Below are 19,341 nucleotides of genomic sequence, written 5' to 3'. Positions count from 1 at the left end.
ATATAGTGTGTCAAGTGTATCCTGTTTCTATGGCTCTTCCTCGTTTTACCGTCTATTTTAAACAGATAGAACGTCTCCAATCACCAAAATTAATTGATTTTTTTAGTCCTATTCAGATACAAGTTGTAGCAGACGTTCATGAACAACATACACAAGAGCAGTCAAAAAACATGCTATAATGCGAAAAGTATTGAGTAATGCTGAACGCCAAAAAAGATTTCGTGCTAAAAAAGGAGCATTAAGTAATAGATCAACACAAAGTAGCTTTCATCAACTGAACGTCAAAGATTATACAAAGCAAATAAGAAATTACGACAAAAAAATACAGAAACTCAAGACGAAGAGTTTACACAAACCCAAGAAGAGCAATATGTACAACATCTCGTTAAAGAATGTTAAATGTTGCAAATAAAAAAGATATTTTACATTCGAAAGGAAATTAATTTAAATTTTACCTATTTCTGATCCATTTATAAATTATTAGACTAACAAGAATATTAAAATTATAAAATAAAATTATTATTGCCATCATGCGTTAAACAAGTTCAATATTTTATGGTTGCTATTAATTTATGGTTATCACTTCTGTCGAGCGTCCCGTGACGCACACCATTTTTTTTATTAATAATTCGTCTCGAGTATCTATAGTTTATCCATGAAAGACTTCAGGACTCCCCATCCCAGAAAATCCAGATTATTAAAATCCGGACTTCGTGCTGACCATAGTGTGTTTGACTTCCCCGACAAGTCCATCAATTCGGAAAAATAGCATTTAAACAATTCTTCGGGGCCCTAATTGAGTATTGTGCGCCTTTAACGAGTTTAAAATAAACGGCGTTTGAAAAACCCGAATACCCCCGATACTTTCCCCCAAACTGCGATTTTTCAGAAAAATCGGCTTCTTCAGTCTCTAGCTACGTCCATTGATATGTAAGAACCCACATAACCATACCCACTGCTAGATCCTTGTTTAAACTCACCTGTGGGTACCCAGGCTGACCGTTTCCCGAACTCGCATTCACAAATTGGGTTTGCTGGGTATTCGATCCAGGACTGAAATTGCCAGCACTGACTGTCGTGTAGACCGTCTGCTGTTGCGGCTGATTCTGCTGCGATTGCTGTTGGTTGCTCTGCTGGTTGGCCTGTTGGTAGTTTTGGTTGGGTGTTGTCGGGTTCTGGTTCACCACACTGTTCACCTGGACGGCCAACAACATTACAGTTAAGAAATCCGTTATTTGACTAAACATCCAGAAGATCTCACCGAGCTGGGCCTGGATTGGGAGCCCTCATTGGTTGAGGCAGCTGAACCAAACTGGGTGTATTCCTGATACTGACGATTGGAGGTTTGCTGCGCCTGCTGCTGGGAAGGCTGCTGCTGAGCTTGCGTTGCAGGACTTGGGCTTGGAGTGTGAGAGTAATTTGAGTTCGGTCTGGGAGGCACCATTTGAGCTTGTTGACTTGGGACGCTAATAAAGGACCACAATAAATGTTGTAAAAAATGCCACGTTTCCCATTCGTCATTTTTCTATTCGCATTATCTTCAAAGAAATGAAAAGCCTTACCTTGGAGGTCGGGTATTCGTTGGGGTCAACACTTGCACAGCCCCCGTGTAAAATGTGTTGGCTTCAAAAGCGGGCTGTTGGTAAGTCGCCTGATAGATTCCATTGGGGTATTGCTGGTAAGTATCGATCTGCTGAGCGGCTGGAGGAATTTGCTGGATGAATTGGCCCTGCCAGCCAGTAACTAAAAAATATGAAAAACTTGATGTTTTTGCAACAATCTTATTTAACCATGCTGGTACCTTGCGATGGATCCGCTTGCCATACGGGGGTCGGAAAACGGTTGGGGTCAGCGTAGAAAGGCATTGGGGTCTGTTGACAAACGAAAAACTACCTTGAGTATCGGATGGATGCTAAGAACAACAAAATAAGCCAACTCATCAACGAACTAGCGAACATTCGTAGTACGTTTGGCGGGGCAGGAATCGTCCATTCATAAATCACACACCTTACGGTTTGACAAAAACTGATGGTCTCCAGACAAACCACCGGCCCTTTGTCGTAGTTTATTTGGCAACTGGGGTTAAAGTTGAGACAGACAGAATACGATTTCGTTACCCCTGGGGGGAAAAGGCCTCGGACCCGACCTGCCTTAACGGTAGGGTGTTTATATGGCAGACCCTTTATCCCCTTGAAGCTATCAAATGGAGAATCTCCCCCGGCTCAGCTGATGATAACACGGACTTTTATTTTCAAGGTTAATGTTGGGTGCATTTTTCACGAAAAGAAATTTCCCCCCAGTGGAGTTCGGGCTGATATGTTTACTTCGGGAGAGGCGAAGAAGCGAGACGAGCATCACGACGTCGCCCCCACGATTTCCGGGATCTTACCTGATGGGGATTTCATGATTGAGCCGGTGGATGTCTTTTAATGTATAATGTGCCTCAAATATACTTTAGGCCAATGTATTTACATAATGACCGAGTAAAACGATACACCCGACAACCGCGCTAATGGACAAGAAAAATAGGAAGTAAACCACCATTAGGGGTAGTTAAGGGAAATGTATCTTAACAGAAGGGATTCTACAGGAAAGGGTGTTAAAAAAATTGAAAACTTTATCGGGAGTTAAAGTAGTTCTGAGAAATTTCTGATGCTTTTCATTATACGCACGTTCGAAGAAGAGACAATTATTGCAGAAAAGAATTTCACGATGCAAGCTTTAGCAGGCATTTGCTAAATAAAATTAACCAAAGTTACAAATTTCGAAGCTAAATGTGTTTCGATTTTTTTGAAAAAAGTAGATATTTAACAACGATCAAGGAATTAAAACAATATCAACTTGCTCAGTTTAAATCAATGTCTTCCGCTTGGTGGTCTGGAGATTATAAAACGTTACTTTAATGTCTTATAAATGTATGAATTTATTTTATAAAAATATTGACTTCCATGGGGTATCGTGACACACAACAAATTGTTTGTTTCAAGTTTCTTCGGCTTTCCAGGTAAAAAGTACTCAAAATATATCGGCGTTATTATTAGCACAGGCCTAACTAATAAACTAATACAACTAAAGAAAAATCAATATTTTTCACTGTTGAGAACCAATGTAAACATAATATGATTAAATGGGTCAAAAGTGAATGATAGGTTCATAACTGAGCAAAATCTTTCGAGTAATGAAAAATGTTTGTGCCATTGTTGTTAATATTAAATTTATTGCTAAAATATGCACTAGGCAATCTGATTTTAAAACATGAAAATAGGAGGAAACAAATAGTAAATGATAAATACAAAATCCGAACAATTTCTGCAAAATATCAAATAAAAAAAAAATTATGTATAACGGTCTTGTAACAACATTATATATTTTTGGAATTGAAGCAGTTTTTTCAAGGTTTTTGTTGTACTAATTATACCAAACAATAAAAAATATATCTATATAAATCGCCATTCAAAACTGAAGAAATATTTAAAGGAATAAAAGGATATTAACATTTTTGCCATTATTACTATTTAAATTATTATACCATTTTTATATTCACAAGCATGAATTAATGTTACCAAAAAATAACTAAAACAAATTATTTCAATGTAAAGCCTGTTTTGTGGCTTATAAAATCCTCACAAAAAAGAATAATATTTATTAATGTTGAGCGAAATAAGAAGCAGTTGTACTGAAAAAAAGTATTATTTTTCAGATCACTTGCAATTGAATAGTAGAAATTTAAAGAACTTCTTAAAAAGAATGTAACTTATCATTCAACTTTTGAAAATTACGTTTTATACCAACAACAAAATCGATATTCTAAAGTAAATTCGATAAAAAATAAGATAATCTAAATGGAAATATCGGTTTAATGCGCAAATAAATAGTCGAGCTTGGACTACACCAATCGTGTCTCCTTAAGAAGTTCTTATCAAGGAAAACTGGATCGCATCCCCCTTTGAAAATTACGTTTTATGCAATATCGATTTTTTTTAATCAAAAATGCAAACATCGAAATGGAAATAATCTCAATGAAAATTGCAAATCTATATATGCTTATGGTTTAAAATTGTAATCCTCCTTTGTAATATTGAAATTAATTTTAAAAAAATTATTATTTGAATTTTTTAAGCAATTTTTCCCCACTTTATGACGTGAGCTCATTAAAATTCTCAATGGTTGAAGCATTTCTAAAAATAATAATTTATTTCTAGATATTTGAGCTCTACAATTTTTAAATCAAAAAGAGCTTCTCGTGAGCATATTGATCAGATAAAAATATAAACAGAGACAAGGATCAGTTACGCCACCTTATATATTTTAATTCTAGTAGTAAATTCACATAATTTTTCGCAATAATCCTCATAAATTCACAAAAAAATTATATAGATAAAATAAACGAGAATTAATCGCTCCCAACTAGGTAAAACCACCTGCATACACAAATATTAGCGTAAGTTAGTTTAGGTTAATTCAATCAACTACTATACAAACTGCTATAGAAAGTAAGAAAAAATTATAAAAAAACAGACATTTGCTCCGAAATAGTATGCATCTGAAAAATACGTTTGATTGATTAATTTTGTATACTTCGTTCTTTGCCCATGAGCGAAACAATGTATTTTTAAAGAAAAATCCTAGATAATAAGCCATAAATCCTCAAAGATAAATTTGTGTAAAATTATTCTAATTCAACCATTTCTATATGAATGAAACAGTTATCTGTTTGAAAAGCACGTCGACACGATTTGAAATGGCAATATAAAGAGCTAAACTCACGCATAAATAAAGTCGCAACTTTGATTATACCTATTGTTCAAATTTCGTTAAGCTAGGATGAATCTAACGCGAAATTTCGTGAGAATAAATTAGTGATGTGCATTGGCTAGAAATAATCCAGATGAGACAACATCCCTTAAGAGCCGGGAAAATTTGTAATTATAATGGAAAACTCTTGGAAATTCTAAGAAGATATATATTTGCTGCAATGTATTGAAAAAACAAAAAAAAATTATTGAATTGTGTCCCAAAGGTGCAACTTGGGCATTGAAAATGTAGATTTTCTCTGAGTGGCCAATTCTGAAAAGTTGTGCGTTGCATAATCTTCCACCCACTTATAAAGGAAATTAACACATAATCTTACCATGGGTTGCTGCTGGACGGGCATAGGTTGAGTAACGGGTTGTGGGCTGGGCCTAGAAGAAGGTTGTTGGGGTTGAGAAACTGGACCGCCGTTGGTTTCAGCTGCCAGTCCACCTCCTCCTAGTGATGAGATTGGGCCGTTCGGCTTTCGTCCTCTATAACTCTGCAATAGAAAGTAAAAATCAGCTCTTTTCGTCGCAATTTCTTCATACATCTCACCATACTAGTATCTAAACGTTCGTTTTAAAACTAGGAATATTGTATTTGGCTTGCAAGGATAAACAAATACACAGTATTTTAACAACGTGAGAAAGTTCGCCGCTGAACAACTCGGAAAGGTCAAAAAGAGACTGAGGCAGCATCTTGCGGCCCATACTTTCAGGTAGACTAATAAAACAGTCCCGGCCTAAAGGTGCATTGTATTATAAATTGAAGTTACTTAGTCTGGCATTGTTTGTCATCTACCTGGACGAATAGTCCGAAAACCAGCGATTATATAAAGCCTTCTTTATTGTATTAGATTTGCTCTATGATTTTATTGTCAGCGTACAATAGGTTTCAACTTATTTGCACCCATATTTGTATAAGGCGGCATTGGTCGCACAATCTGAAATGGGTGCAATTTATGCCGGTATTGGATCCGGGATTTTGCCTAATATTGTCTACATTTTCAGTACGGATCATTGAAGACATAAAGCAGGAGAAAAAATCCCATTCAAAAAATTCAAGAAAATAAAATATTATTTAATTTAATCGATATTTTTTTACATTTGCAATTGAAAACTGGAACATGAATTACGTTGTACGTAGATTAGCGCGGTTTAAAGTAAACAGTGACACGCTTAAAGATGCAGTAACAAAGAGGTAATTAAAGTTTAAACCGTTCGGATGAAATCAAATATATTGAAAAACAGTCGCTTTAAACCCAGCGCACTTACAATTGCAAATATATTCCGTACAAAAAACTGTTAGAATTAGATACGGGATTCAAAAATTAAATCCTAATAATTTAAAAATATAAAGTTGATGGCCGTAACTTCTTTCTCGGCCACCTAAATGCACGAATTTCTCATCAGAATTATTTTCTCTCATTTCTGGAAAAATTAACCCTTGAATTTAAAATCAATGTATCCTGTATATTTGCCCCATATGGCGTGTAGGTACTTCTTATCAGTGATGTGAATGTCGGAGAAATCCGCAAGTAAATCACAAAAAAACGGGACAAGTGGAGAAACATTCTGATCAAAAGCTGGTTTCGTTCGTTGACCAAAATAGATTGGCAATATTTTTAAAACAACCTCAATATCTTCAAACGATACTAAATTTCCCTGTCTGTACCGTTTGTGGAAAACAGATATTTGGAGAAATAACAAAATCCATAAATTTGTCCTCGTTGGTGACAACTAATACATTTTAAGTGGTTCATTCGGACTTCAATTGCCTTACAAATATGTTTCATCACAACGTTTCGGTTGGTAGTATCTCCAACCATTTTCAGGATAGCGCGCGAAACGTTGTAATGAAACAAATATTGGGGGCGTCAATAAACTACAAAATAATTTCATTGCATAAATCCATATTCTGCTCAATTTGTTACACACATTGTATTTTAATAATTAGCAAACATGAAAATTAGTGTATATTCATTAGTTAATATATTTATTATTTATTAATAACATATTATTTAAAAGTGATAGACAGCGCTGAGTTTGAGCAATTTATTCGGACTTAAAGTATCTCCAAACCGTTTTCAGCGTTCGCCTGAAAATGGTTGAAAATACTACTAACCGAAACGCTGTAATAAAAAAACAAGTTGATTGACTCAAATTGTATACAAATGGAGAGTATCTAAATCCATTGAGTCTACAGTCAGTATTTCATACCTTGACGAGTTGCTCCAATAAGCCACACAAACAATTTAAAAACGAATGAACTAATAGTCACTTATACAATCGCAAAAAGAATACACCGCTTTATTATTTTAATGTTTCTATTTTGCAGGAAGATAGTGATCCTCAACAAGGATGAGTGGCAGTTTTTTGCAATATAAAAATGAAACTAGCACATTTTCTATAAATAATAAGGAAAACGAGGCCACATACACGCCGCTTACACGTTTATCTTTTTCGATTCGAGTCGAAAAAATTACTTAACTTGACCCCCGGCGTGGAACGTTTCAAAAGCTCAGCTTTAAACTTTACATTTTTCCTGCTGCAGCTTAAAGCTGCTAGTCAAATGCAACGTTGGTCGTAGCTAGTATTTGATACGAATGCACGGCGATAATTGCCGAACGCTTTCGTTTTCCTGCTAGAATATCGACTAAGATGCTAATCAACAGTGGTAAACAAAAATAGAAACATTGGGGGTTCATTCATTTATATTTTAAGCAGCTCGTACTATGTCACTTTGCATTGTGGTGTTGATGAGTTCATTTTGCAGGATTGGATTGTGAATACTAAAAATAGACTGATTCCTGCTGGCATCAGATGGGAAATTTGAAAATACTTCGTAAGGCTGGTTGTCTATCTGGTAGAGTCAGTCAGTTTTGCTTAAAATATTGCCTGCTGTGAACTAACAATACCCTGACTTTTTCCTAAAATAAATTTAGGGCAAACTGTGGCAGTAATTTTTTTCAAATTGTAGTTTTAAAATTATTTGTCCTGATTCTCCTGTTGTTCCTTAATATATTCCATCTTTTTATCCCGCACTTGAGTGTAACCATTAGTCTCAACTGTGAATCTCTAAAACAAAAGTGTCGCTATTGGCAAAACAGTGACCTGAAGGTCAAAGGTTCTTAAAAAACCCTCAACATGCCAGTCTAAACATATTCAGGGTAAAATTTTTCAAATTTATATATTCTGGTCAAAAAAGGTATTATTTCACGCAACCGCACACTCAAAATAAAAATAAAAATTCCTAATTCACAGCAATTTGAAATTTTCAGAGCCGATAGAAAACAATGGACCCCAAAAAATAAAAAAAWTTCAGTCAAATTTCGTTAAAGGCTGATTTTGGTCGACRTAACAATCAAACGCAAAAACAAAATTAGGTTTACACGGACTTTTTGAAGAAAAAAAAAARAAGAAAAAATCCTATTTGATATTCTAATACTAGTGGTAACTTCAGATTATCATACCCCATTGAAGACTTTATTGCAAACATCGTCAAAATRCCAGTTTTATGGGAAATATAGAATCATTCTGCCTCTTATGGCAAGTGTAGTAGTTTGTAAMAGTGTAGTGGACTTCTTGAGGACTAACGGGTAGCAAATGGAGGATGGGACGCCAGCTTGCGCAAAGCTGGTAAGAATGATCTCTAATCTATAAATCTTTTAGCTTGAACTGAGCTTAGTTTTGCGACAAGAAACTGCAGTTTATTAAACACATTTTCTTCTTTCCAGGTGGTAATACGCAGTTTCAGTAAGCTGCTCATTGCTTTTCCCCTGATTGCCACCTACATGTAGAACTCTTAGTCCCATATTCATCTCCTGACTCCTAGAGTGAATTTGGTATCGATTGAGCTATTGGTTCATTCGTAGTTAATTTTCAAACTTTGGGATATTTTGRGAGGCTTTGTAKTTTTRSATTAAGCTCATCAGAAGCTTTTTGCTWAAGAACCGCTTCAGATATCAAAATTTGGGTTCCAGTATTCAATACAATTARCATCATCTTGCTGATAGTGTGGATTTGGTTCCAATTAAACCATTGATTCCTTTACAAGAAATTTTTAAACTTTGAGAWTRTTTTGGGCGGCTTTGTATTTTTACATCAAACTCATCTGAAGCTTGTCTCCAAAGAACCGTTTCAGATATGTAAATATGAAGTTAACTTTTATGTTTTCTGTTAAAAAAGTGAAGTTTTAGTTTTGCTTGTTTTTTTTTATTGCAAAAGAAACATTTGAGCCACAGAGTTCATTTTTAAATCATTGGATAGAGAAACAACGTGCGGGAGTAAACTCTAGTGGATTTTTCAGAAAAAGTAGCACAAAATTTGAATATCAGCCATTTAGATGCAAGTTTACGCCAAACTTTTATTTAAAAAAAAGTCATCTACCGAATGGCAATTCAATTTCCCACTGGCTTTAAGTTGCTGGTTGAAATTTTCATTTGAATGAACTTTTGAAGGTTTGAAGGAATTTTGACGATATTTAGAGCGCACTCTTCTTTACTGACCACAGAAATCTGAGCTTGTAGAGAATTTTTCGTGTCTAAGTTTTTCGTTATAACTCTTCTCACTGTGCCGCGCTTTTAATTACGCTTAGCATTTAACCCAAGGGCGGATTAAAGCTTTACGGAGCCCGGGGCAGGAACCGAACAAAGTCAACACATTTTTTAGGAGCAATATTTGACCAAATGGGTGACTGCAACGCACTGCACCGTTGAGTTACTGTGCCAGTGCGTTGGGTTGGCGCAACAAGCCATTTAGGCAGCACTGTGCCAACTACTGAAAATCAACAGTTAAGTCCAAGAATATTTCCAAAAAAAAAATGCCTGAATTTCCTGAAATTAGTCCAAGTTAGAGACTCGCCCTGAAAAGCTTCGAACCCACATAAATGTGAAGTAAAATTCGAAACTCTCCTTTATCTGGAAAAGTGTCTTAAACGTATTCAACCATCGTTTCCTCTTATCGCAACGAAATTATGTAAAGCTACGAAGAGCAAAAACTCACGTTCTTGTGGAAAGTAAACTGGAATTAGCAAGTCGGAGACACTTCACAAAGTGAAGTAGAAAACTAATAACATTCGTTTAACTTCCTTAGCTGATATGTAGAAATTTAACATCGAGATTTAGGAAAAACATATATTTTCTTAACTTTCATAAGTTTTAAAGGTTTAATTTCGTGTCCGGTGTTTTGAAAACTTAAATACAGCAACAGTCCCATACAACAGCAAACAAATGACAAAGGAAATTTTAAAATGTTGCCAAACAAGAACGCAAAGGGTCGAAGATCAGCACAAATCTACGGCAACTTTCTATAAATTCATCAATTTCAACAATAGTTGATTGGAAAAATGCACGAAGAAAAAAAGGGCAAAAAATTATAATTTCTTTACTTTCATAAGTTTAAAAAGGTTTGATTTCGGGCCCGGTGCCTTCAAAAACGAAAGACATCGCAGTCGCATACAACAGGGAAGAAGTAATAGAGAAATGAAAAATGATTCCAAACAATAACGCAAAGCGTTCAAAATGAAGACAAATATATGGCAACTTTCTATAAAATTTTCAATTTAAACAATAGTTTGCCGGAAAAAAGTACATAAAGAGAAAAAGCGCAGTAACAAATAATTTTTCCATAAAACGATCTCAAATTCCGATTGATCCGAACTCTGGACCAGCCTAAAAGTTTCAGATTCAGAAACATGGTAAAATAGCAACAGTTTCCTTGGCAAGTAAATTACTGGATCTGCCTAATGACTGCATTCCAGAAAAATATGGCCGGAGATTTTTCAATTATAAACCGCTAAGAAATAATTAAATTTCAGGGAAATTGAAATGCCCCGGGCGAACTCAACGGGGTGAAAACGTTATTATAAAACTTATCTGCCTATCCGCTCATACCACAGACATAATTTTGTGAAAACTGAACGCGGCAACATGGGAATGTAATTGCAGAATGGGAAATGGTACTGCGCCGGTCCAATTGGGGTACAATCAATAACTTCCAGGGGAGGTTTTGGGGGGTTGAATGCGACGTTGCCGCGCACCGAGCCTGCAAAACGTCACGAACACGAAACCAAAAGAGAGAGTGGTTTGGGGTAGTATCTCCTAATGAATTTTAAAATTTATGGTTGTCGACGAATCTTTGTTCCGGATGGAGTGGGAAGTTTAGTATTGCGCGAACATTAAAACATTAATTTGGGGCTTTGCTTAAGCCAGAAACGTGCACAATATGGACCAAGATAATACAGTCGAAAAACACATATTAACAGAGGAAAACAAAAAGTTAACTGTGTTTAACTGTTCTTCAACCTGAGTTGATCCGTGCAACCCTTGAAAACTTCTTAATTCATAAGCAATAAAATTGAACAATCCTCTCCGGTCTGAATTCAATGGAAAATAAAGGTGAATGAAGCTAGGGATGTGGCAACACGGGGTTGAAATTCAGCTAAAATGCGCATCGCAACGAGGGTTGCTTTCGCTTTTGTTGATAATGCATAACTCTCGTTTTCGCTTACGCATAGCTCTCTAAGGATTAAAATTTAATTCTGAGCCGTTCGACTCGAAAATCTGGGAATCAAATATTTGGAAAAATCTACCAGGAAAACTTATCATCTATTGACGATTTAAAATGAATTTACTTGCTGCCAGTTTCTACCTGACGAAATTCGCTTTGAAACCTGAGAAGTTTGAGGCGCAATTTTTCATTTCAGTTGTGGCTAATAACAAGATTCGTATCAAGTTTCTACCTGCCTTGTATTTGATTTAATTACGTTCGCAAAAGAGGTTTCAAGTTTGCACGTTTCAAGACAAGTGGCTGAAACTGTACAGTCCCGATCTTCAATTATTGGCTTCTGATGCATTTCTCATATAAAAACAAACACTTTTACACTTTCCAAAGGAAAGGGTGCCTTTGCATCTATATAACATACGAGATATCTAGCTTCGTTTCCTCTTCAAAAAATCGGTGCTTTGAACTGAATCCCTATAAGCCCAGTTTCGACATTTTTTCCATATTAGGTTACAGAACAGTTAAGTAGCCCTCACATTTACTAGTTTGGATTATTTGGGTTAGTTAAACCTCATCGTATTTTACGTTTTTTAGACCGAACTGAACCGAAAAAAATTGAGAAGTAGTCAGAAATTTTAACACAAATTTAGCGAGAAACAAAAAATCCAATCTGATTCTTCCAGTCAGATTTCTTAGCGTTGTGAGTTTCTCAAGTTGTTAGGCCGTCATGGATAAGAATTTAATAAAAACGTTTGTAATTCCGTAAAAACTGCGAAAAACTCACCATTTTCAAACAAAGATCACTAAAGGGTGTCCATAAGTCCATTTTCCATATCGAAGGGTGTCTCGATAGAGAAAATACATTTTACGCGGTTGTAAGTTTATTTGTCTCAACATTTTAATCTTCATATGGTTAAGGTGCTAAACGCGCATATTATTAAATTACTCTCAAATTAGAATTATATCATTATTGTTAATAAATGTTAATGCAAATTTGTAGTAACCTACCAAATATGGAGCCATTTCGAAAATTTCAAATATCTCACAAATAATAAAGGATAGATATCGTAAGAATTTAGGCAAAATTAAAAGTATCTTATCTTGAATAAAAAACGCTAACAATATACGAAGTGTGTCAATTAAAATAAGTGGGATTTTTTAGCTTAAAAACACGGTAATTTGGACAATTATTATGACCGCCCTGTATTTTAAAAGACACATAATCCTTTCTCTTATCAAATTTCTAAATTGTGTCTAAAACGCTGGAAAGTGTTCGTGTTGCCAACAGCAAGAAAAAACGAATTTTTGTATAGAAATTGTCAGGCTTTGTGAGTTTTTCAACTTTTTTTCAGCTCACTTTGTTATATTACGCATTACTAGTCACAAATGATAAGAACTAAGCTTTCTCAAAAGTTACTTCAATGATTCGGCAATTTGCTCATATTTAAATACTCTATTTTAAATAATGGCCGAGGTTGATTTTATTAAATCAAGAAACTTTAAATTTATGGCTTCAGCTCCAAAGTACCTACTTTAACTTAATTTTTCATTCGAAGAAACGGATTTTATTTAGATTTCCTTATTTTTTCTATATTGATTTCTTTTGTTCTATATTAATCTAAAAAACTTCATATCATACCTGTTTAGTTTCAATGTCAATTAGTTCTAAATCAAATTGCGACTTCTTGAATTAAATCAATTTTTACTTGATTTTTCAAATTATCCGTTGCAGGTTTGCTGTCTCAGACGCGTTTTATTTAAACGGTAAATATTATTAGGAAGTTTTAAGCAAATACTTTAAATTTACATAAAAATCAATGGGATTAATGTTGTTAGCTGACGTAGTTGATGATTTCGAAACTAATCTGAATGGTGAAATAAATCTAAATAGTCAATTTTTCTGTTTCCATTCGCTAATCTTCTGGGGAAACAAGTGGGAAGTTTTCAAGCCGGACTTTAGCGCAATAATAGCACAAAATAAACGTAAAAAAATGCAGCAGAACTTAAATGAATACGGAATCTGCATTAGGTTTTGGCGAAAAAATTGCTGAAAACCAGATGAATTTTAAATCATCTAAAACAGCAGCAATCAACACCAAAATTTTTTTACTGATTTCAATGCATTCGGTTGTTATCAACTCATCCCACACCACACAATCTAAATACGTAAAACCAAGTGGCAAATTTTTAAAAAGGAAACATACCGATCCACCGCGACCTTTCCCTCTCCCTCTTCGTGACTCTCCCCTCATGTAAGGTTCGCCGTAGAGATTCTAAAACAAAGAAACAAAACAAAAATAAATGGCAAATAAAAGAAAACAAGCAAAGCTATCTGAACTAATCTAGCAAGTTGAAAATGTTGATTAGTATGTAAAAGTGTAAAAATTGTCGTTTGTTTAAACATATAGCAGCTAAGCAACAGAAAATAATTAAAATGTCCCATTTCTTCATCGGTCGCGTAGGTAGGATCTTCTGAAGCGTTTGCTGTCACATTCTTCTTTATCTGTTTTATAGAATGGTAAATTCATGGAAAAAACGATAATAAACATATAAATAAAATGAGTCAACTAAGACGGTAATGGTAAAATAATCACTGGCTAGGGATCTATTGCCTAAAGGTGCGATTCTAGGAACTGGATTTTAGAGGCCGCCAGAGGGTGAAAAAGGCCCTAGAATTATTCAGGATGTAAGGGTCGTTAACCTCAACAGCCTTTTTGAAAGTGGAGAAGAAATCGATAATGGGGCGCATCTTGATTTGATACGTCCAATCTTGCGGGGACTTTTTCCTATAGAGAATGCACAAATTAGTAATAACTGTATACAATTTCAGGGTGTTTGATAAGCAAACAGTACCTTTTTGTTAACTGTGAAAAAATCAGGTTTACTGCACATGGGATTGTAAATATAAGAATCATCAAGGTTTTTTAATGTAAATAATTGGCCACAGCTTTTTATGAAGTATATAGTTGATTTTTTAATCTCAGTCTTATTGCACGTTTTACTGCAGTTGCGCCTTTATGATAAAAAAAACAGATATTATTTCACGTCTTCTTGTTTTCATTGCTTGAACACTCCATTGTATCGGAAATTTAAGGTTTCTTTACATGAATTTCCGGGGTTTCGTCAAATTTGCTTTATTTGGATTTGATGAGAAAAAAATTGTGAAATCGCATTAAAACAATGTAACAAAAGTGGCAAGAAATTTAGTAACAATTATATAAGTAAAACCCGTGCAGTTTCGGGGCAAAAAATGCTGGTTTTGAGAGTGTTATTTTCAGACTAAACCCAGATGATGAGAGGTCGGCTTGAAACCTGGTCTGGAGGTGCCTGATAATAACACATGTCGAGGTCTGTTTCTACTTATTTCACTTTGTTCTTGTAAAATAAGTCATAAACTCTAATCGACTGTAGGTGAATTTTTTATGTGAAAGACTAACAAAGGAACGGGCAAATTCAAGTTGCCAACTAGATTTCTCGCAAATGTAATGATAGTACTTAATACAGCAAATCAGCAGAAAAATCCAAAAAATCGCACTAGACTTTAACGATTTCAAATTTAAAGTATCAGTCAAAAGGAACATTTCACTACTTAATGCACATAAGAAATTATACAACAATTGAAAATTTGAAAAATTGCTCAAGAGGAAAAACGGATAGTTCCTTGTTAACTCAACAGCAATATGTGGCCTATTTGGTTCTATTCGGGCACATCACCCTAATCATATAGAGTTTGGTCGATATTGCACCGAAACTAATTATAAATAGGCCAGGCACAAATTTCATTAAGAACCTGAGCTGTGTGAATTTATACCATATTGGGCGCAAGAGGCCAAAAAGCGTCTGGCTGGTTCACGTATCCGGTAGGCAACGAAACCAGGTGCGTGTTCTCGTTTTTTCCTCGGGTTCTAAACTTTATTGACATTTCGTACGGGAATTCTAATATTTGTTCGGTTCTAAGTTCATTTCCACCATAAAGGTGTGTTTCGATTGTTTGTTTCATCAGGAAGTATCAAGTTGCGTTTTTGTCTCTCACTTCGCTACAGCTGGTCATTCTCGTGCAATGTGTTGAATTTTTCGGTTCTTGCATCAGCAGTTAAACCACAGGAATCAGACACGCGAATATTAATAATAGGGTGAATTAGTAAGAATAATTAACGATTCGTGTGCAATTGCAAACTACAAGCCAGAAGAAATTCATCTTCACCGCCACTGTTTAGCGATCCACAAGGTAGTTTAGTCTAGAATGGTCCAATTTTATACAGTTTATATGCAGCCCTCATTATTTATAGCCGCACACCATTTGGACAACCCTGACGGAGAACACGTGGTTCATATATCGTTGACAGCTGCTGGAACTCCACCCACCATTCGATTTCTCTGGTACGCTCCGTTATATTTAATACGGTGTTGAGGTTTTTGTTCATGCAATTTCACTACTTCGTAGCCCCTTTGTTATCAAACATGTTAGTTACCTTAATTAGAACTGTTTTTTTGCTTTTCTTTTCGGTGATACGGGCAGCTGTCGCTCTATTATACAGTGATTCCACATTTCCCGTAAAAATTGTATTTTGTGTATATCCTTGTCTTGAATTTGATGCTTTCTTTGATTATTGTCGTAAATTGACGCGCATTGTCTAACTTAAAAGTTAAATACAAATTTTTTTGTATTTAAAAATGAGAAACTATGAAAAAACGGATTTTTGTACCAACAACTTTTGTTTTCAAACAGTTAATACATTAAGTTCAATAGTCAACCATTAAATTCAATAGTAGCAATTGCTTTGTCTTCATTTCGAAGAATGGACATTCAAGTTGCAAATATCATTTTTCATTAAACAAGTTTACCGGGTGTTTCCAAATTACAGTCAATTATTTTTGAGTTTGCAGGGGCTCACTTGAAGTAGGGAAAAATTTGCGTGTACTTCTAGCAGTTATTAACTCTTGAAGATGCACTTTCAACATATTCTCCCTAAGAAAAATTGCATCGGCAGCTATTCGTCCATGTAAACATTTGCTAATAAACCAGTCAGCTTATTTAAGGCCAGATTTTATATTGTACTGTTCAAAATTTAACATGTATAACAAATAACAACGTCGAACATGAATAAAGTTTATCGTTCTCGAGGAGGCAAATCGGTCCAATCTTTAACTGAATTAATTCCTCTGAAAAAATTAGAGTTTTTAAAGGAAGTCGAGTTCGTCGCAATTCAATTGAACAGCTGACTAGTGAAGTCGGAACGAAAGCAGCACGCATCGAACGTGTAAGACCGTATTAAGTTTAATGGAAACAAGCACCAGAACCAGCCATAAACAAAATAGATAAAGATTTCTTAACTTTTTTGAACTTTTTCCTTAAAAAAATCCTTTGACATTAAGCTGTAATATGAGACCCAAACAATCTTAAAAACAAGGAAAACTGATGTTGTGAAGTAAGGTTACGAAGCGAAGTTGAGCAGTTTGATGATCAATTGTGCATTGTGAAAACTGAAATATAAATTTGGAAGCATTGATTTATTCGCAAGTGATTCTTGAAATTCATTACATTTTTCAGAAAAATGGTTCCATTTTTCAGAAAAATTATGGATAACTCAACACAATTTTCCGCTATTTTTTCTGTAGTTCCTAAATAGCCATCCTGCATGTATTCCATTTTCAATGAAAAAAAATTAATAAAAAAATCCGTAGTAATAACAGAAAAAAAGTTGCAACCAGATGCAAAAAGGCGTCATTTCAATTATGAAAATGATCAAAAACATACAAACTAGTAATCAAACATATTTTAATTTCAAACCGTCTTAATAAATATCCCAAGAATTGAATACTCGAAGAACATCGAAAATACATCAAAAAACCGAAACACAGAACTGAGGTTTAACCGGTAAATAAGTTTTGAGGAAACATTAAAATTTATTTTTGATTTGCTAAAATTTGTATTTAAATGACTTGCCTTCTTTTGGAATAAAGATCTACATATTTAAAACATGTTTTCTTCAATGTGTATGGTTGCCTCTATTACTTAGAGAGTTGAAGGATGAAAAAACAAAAACTGAAGACAAAATCGAAAAATTGTCCTGAGTAAATACAAATAAAACAAGTAAAAAATAGTATCAGAATCACCTAAGAGAATTATACTATTTAAACACAGCTTACTCTCCAATGTTGAGACATTTTTACACTCTTTCAGAAATAATATGTAACATTTTCTTCATTTTGACCAATAAACCTTCGCTGTTCTATTTTCGCCCATAGAAACAGAGTTTGGCTCTGTTATTTAGAGAATTTCAAGCAGTAAACTTCAATTACAAAAAACCGATAAAAGTGAAAAACGCAAACAAAAAATGTACAGTCAGGAAAATACACACAAAAATCTAAACAATTTGGATGAGAAATTGAGTTTGAAACCAGTAGCAGTGACCATTCCGAGGCGCCAAACTGCTGAAGGAACAATTAAAATGATTGCTTTCAGGCATAAATGAGGGTGAAAGTTCTGATCTGAACACCTCGACTGGGCACCATTTTAACAAACAAGGCGTCATTACCTGGGCCAATGTAAACCCGGAAGCGTCCCTTGATCGAGACCGTTTTCACCCCCGCAAACATAAATCTCTGCATCAAAACACGTCTCGATAGTCACTTTTGCGGTTCCGCAAAAAAAGACACGGAAGCTTCTCCTCTTTGGACCCGGCCGCACTCCGAGCAGCGAGGGTGGATCCGATTCAGAAAAAAAACTTTTTTAAAGGGGAAATATGGCCTTATTTCGTGTGTAATCGTTCGAAAAACTGCTCTCTTTCACCGACGAGATAAATGACGACGCTCGGAAAATGTCGAATTAATTCGTCAAATATGGACAAGGCGGTTGTGTGTTTATACAAAACACCCCGTGGCAGGTTCATAAGATAAAACAAAATGATATCCGGGGGTTTGTTGTGACGGGCCCCAAAAAGGGGCAACAAACCTAAGAATAACCACCATTGTGCACGTCACGAACCGACCCAAACAAGGGCGACCTTCGAACGGACGTTACCACCCCCGGCTTGCGTGAATCCTTTCGCTTTGAGGGCGAGTTTGTTACAATCGGGTAATATCCTCCAGCTAAGCTGTCATAAGCTTTTTGGGTCGCTGACCACTCGATTGGCCCCCGTATTGAATCAGTAGGCCAGACCGTATTCGGACGACAACCTTGGCTCTTTAAAGTTTTAGCCATCTTCCATGAAAATTGATCACAATTTAATGGAAATGATTTGTAGGAGGAAACCCTCTTAAACTACATAGATCGCTCTATTATGATGATTTTTCGTTTGGCTCATGTTGCCATGAGCCAAACTGTTATTTTAAAAACAGTGTTTTGTAATTAATAGTTTTTTTTAAATAAACTTATTTAGATATAAATCAGCTGTAAAAAATTGTGGGATATTTGCATTCCATGTGCCGTTTCAAATTCGACTTTTTTTATTATTTTTTTTTATCTATTTCTTTTTTTCAAATTACATTCGATTGATACATGCACCTGTATAAAGAATACAAAATGAAATGGCGTTAAAAAAACAATTGACAAAGGACATATTATACTAAAAGGTACTGTTGTTACATATTTAAATAGTCTCTAATAATATAAGGCTCTAACTCAATTAACATCTGTTTTAATTTATTCTTAAACAATTTTTCAATTCTTACTTTTTTAATGTTGTTTTCTAGTTTATTAAAGAATTGTATACCCATATAGTACGGACTCTTTTCAGACAGTGTTAGTCTGTGTGTTGGATACAAAATGTTTCTGTGCGGGTACTACGATCCTGGTTAACGTTGTTATCGGGGGTAATTGCACAAGTGCTTCAAAATTACCGATAATTTTGCATGAAAGCTTGTTTTTGTTAGAAACTGCATGAGTTTATTTTCATATTGTGGCTTTTTTTTTCATTTCATTTTTCGGTCCAATGTGAAAATAAACGAATGCAGTTTTTACAAGACAAGCTCGAATGCAAAATTATCTGTTTATTTTGATGCACGAGTGTAATTTTTATGAATATTTCCTGAGTAAACAAAG

General features: G+C 34.9%; 1 protein-coding gene and 1 long non-coding RNA gene across 6 annotated transcripts in view; one reads left to right on the top strand and one right to left on the bottom strand.

Moving 5' to 3' along the window:
• The window catches only part of LOC109535782 (DNA N6-methyl adenine demethylase), a 73,669-nt gene that overhangs the window by 10,508 nt on the left and 43,820 nt on the right, over positions 1–19,341 (bottom strand). For 4 of the 5 annotated variants that reach the window (XM_048664802.1, XM_048664799.1, XM_048664800.1 and 1 more), the window contains exons 3-8: positions 13,502–13,570; positions 5,132–5,293; positions 1,802–1,871; positions 1,563–1,743; positions 1,262–1,466; positions 981–1,196 (exon numbers count right to left, since the gene is read on the bottom strand). In XM_048664802.1, the coding sequence (XP_048520759.1) occupies positions 981–1,196; positions 1,262–1,466; positions 1,563–1,743; positions 1,802–1,871; positions 5,132–5,293; positions 13,502–13,570 (903 nt within the window). The remainder of the gene's footprint in view (positions 1–980; positions 1,197–1,261; positions 1,467–1,562; positions 1,744–1,801; positions 1,872–5,131; positions 5,294–13,501; positions 13,571–19,341) is intronic. The other variant, XM_048664801.1, reaches the window with a different exon arrangement.
• On the top strand, positions 2,014–2,471 carry LOC125503831. The gene is made up of 2 exons (XR_007281091.1): positions 2,014–2,157; positions 2,257–2,471. It is a non-coding gene; the product is annotated as an uncharacterized LOC125503831 (long non-coding RNA).

Source organism: Dendroctonus ponderosae, unplaced genomic scaffold (assembly GCF_020466585.1).
Source record: "Dendroctonus ponderosae isolate FM_Combo_2020 unplaced genomic scaffold, Dpon_F_20191213v2 Dpon_F_20191213_3, whole genome shotgun sequence".
NCBI lineage: Eukaryota > Metazoa > Arthropoda > Insecta > Coleoptera > Curculionidae > Dendroctonus > Dendroctonus ponderosae.
This window is presented reverse-complemented; position numbering and strand designations above follow the sequence as displayed.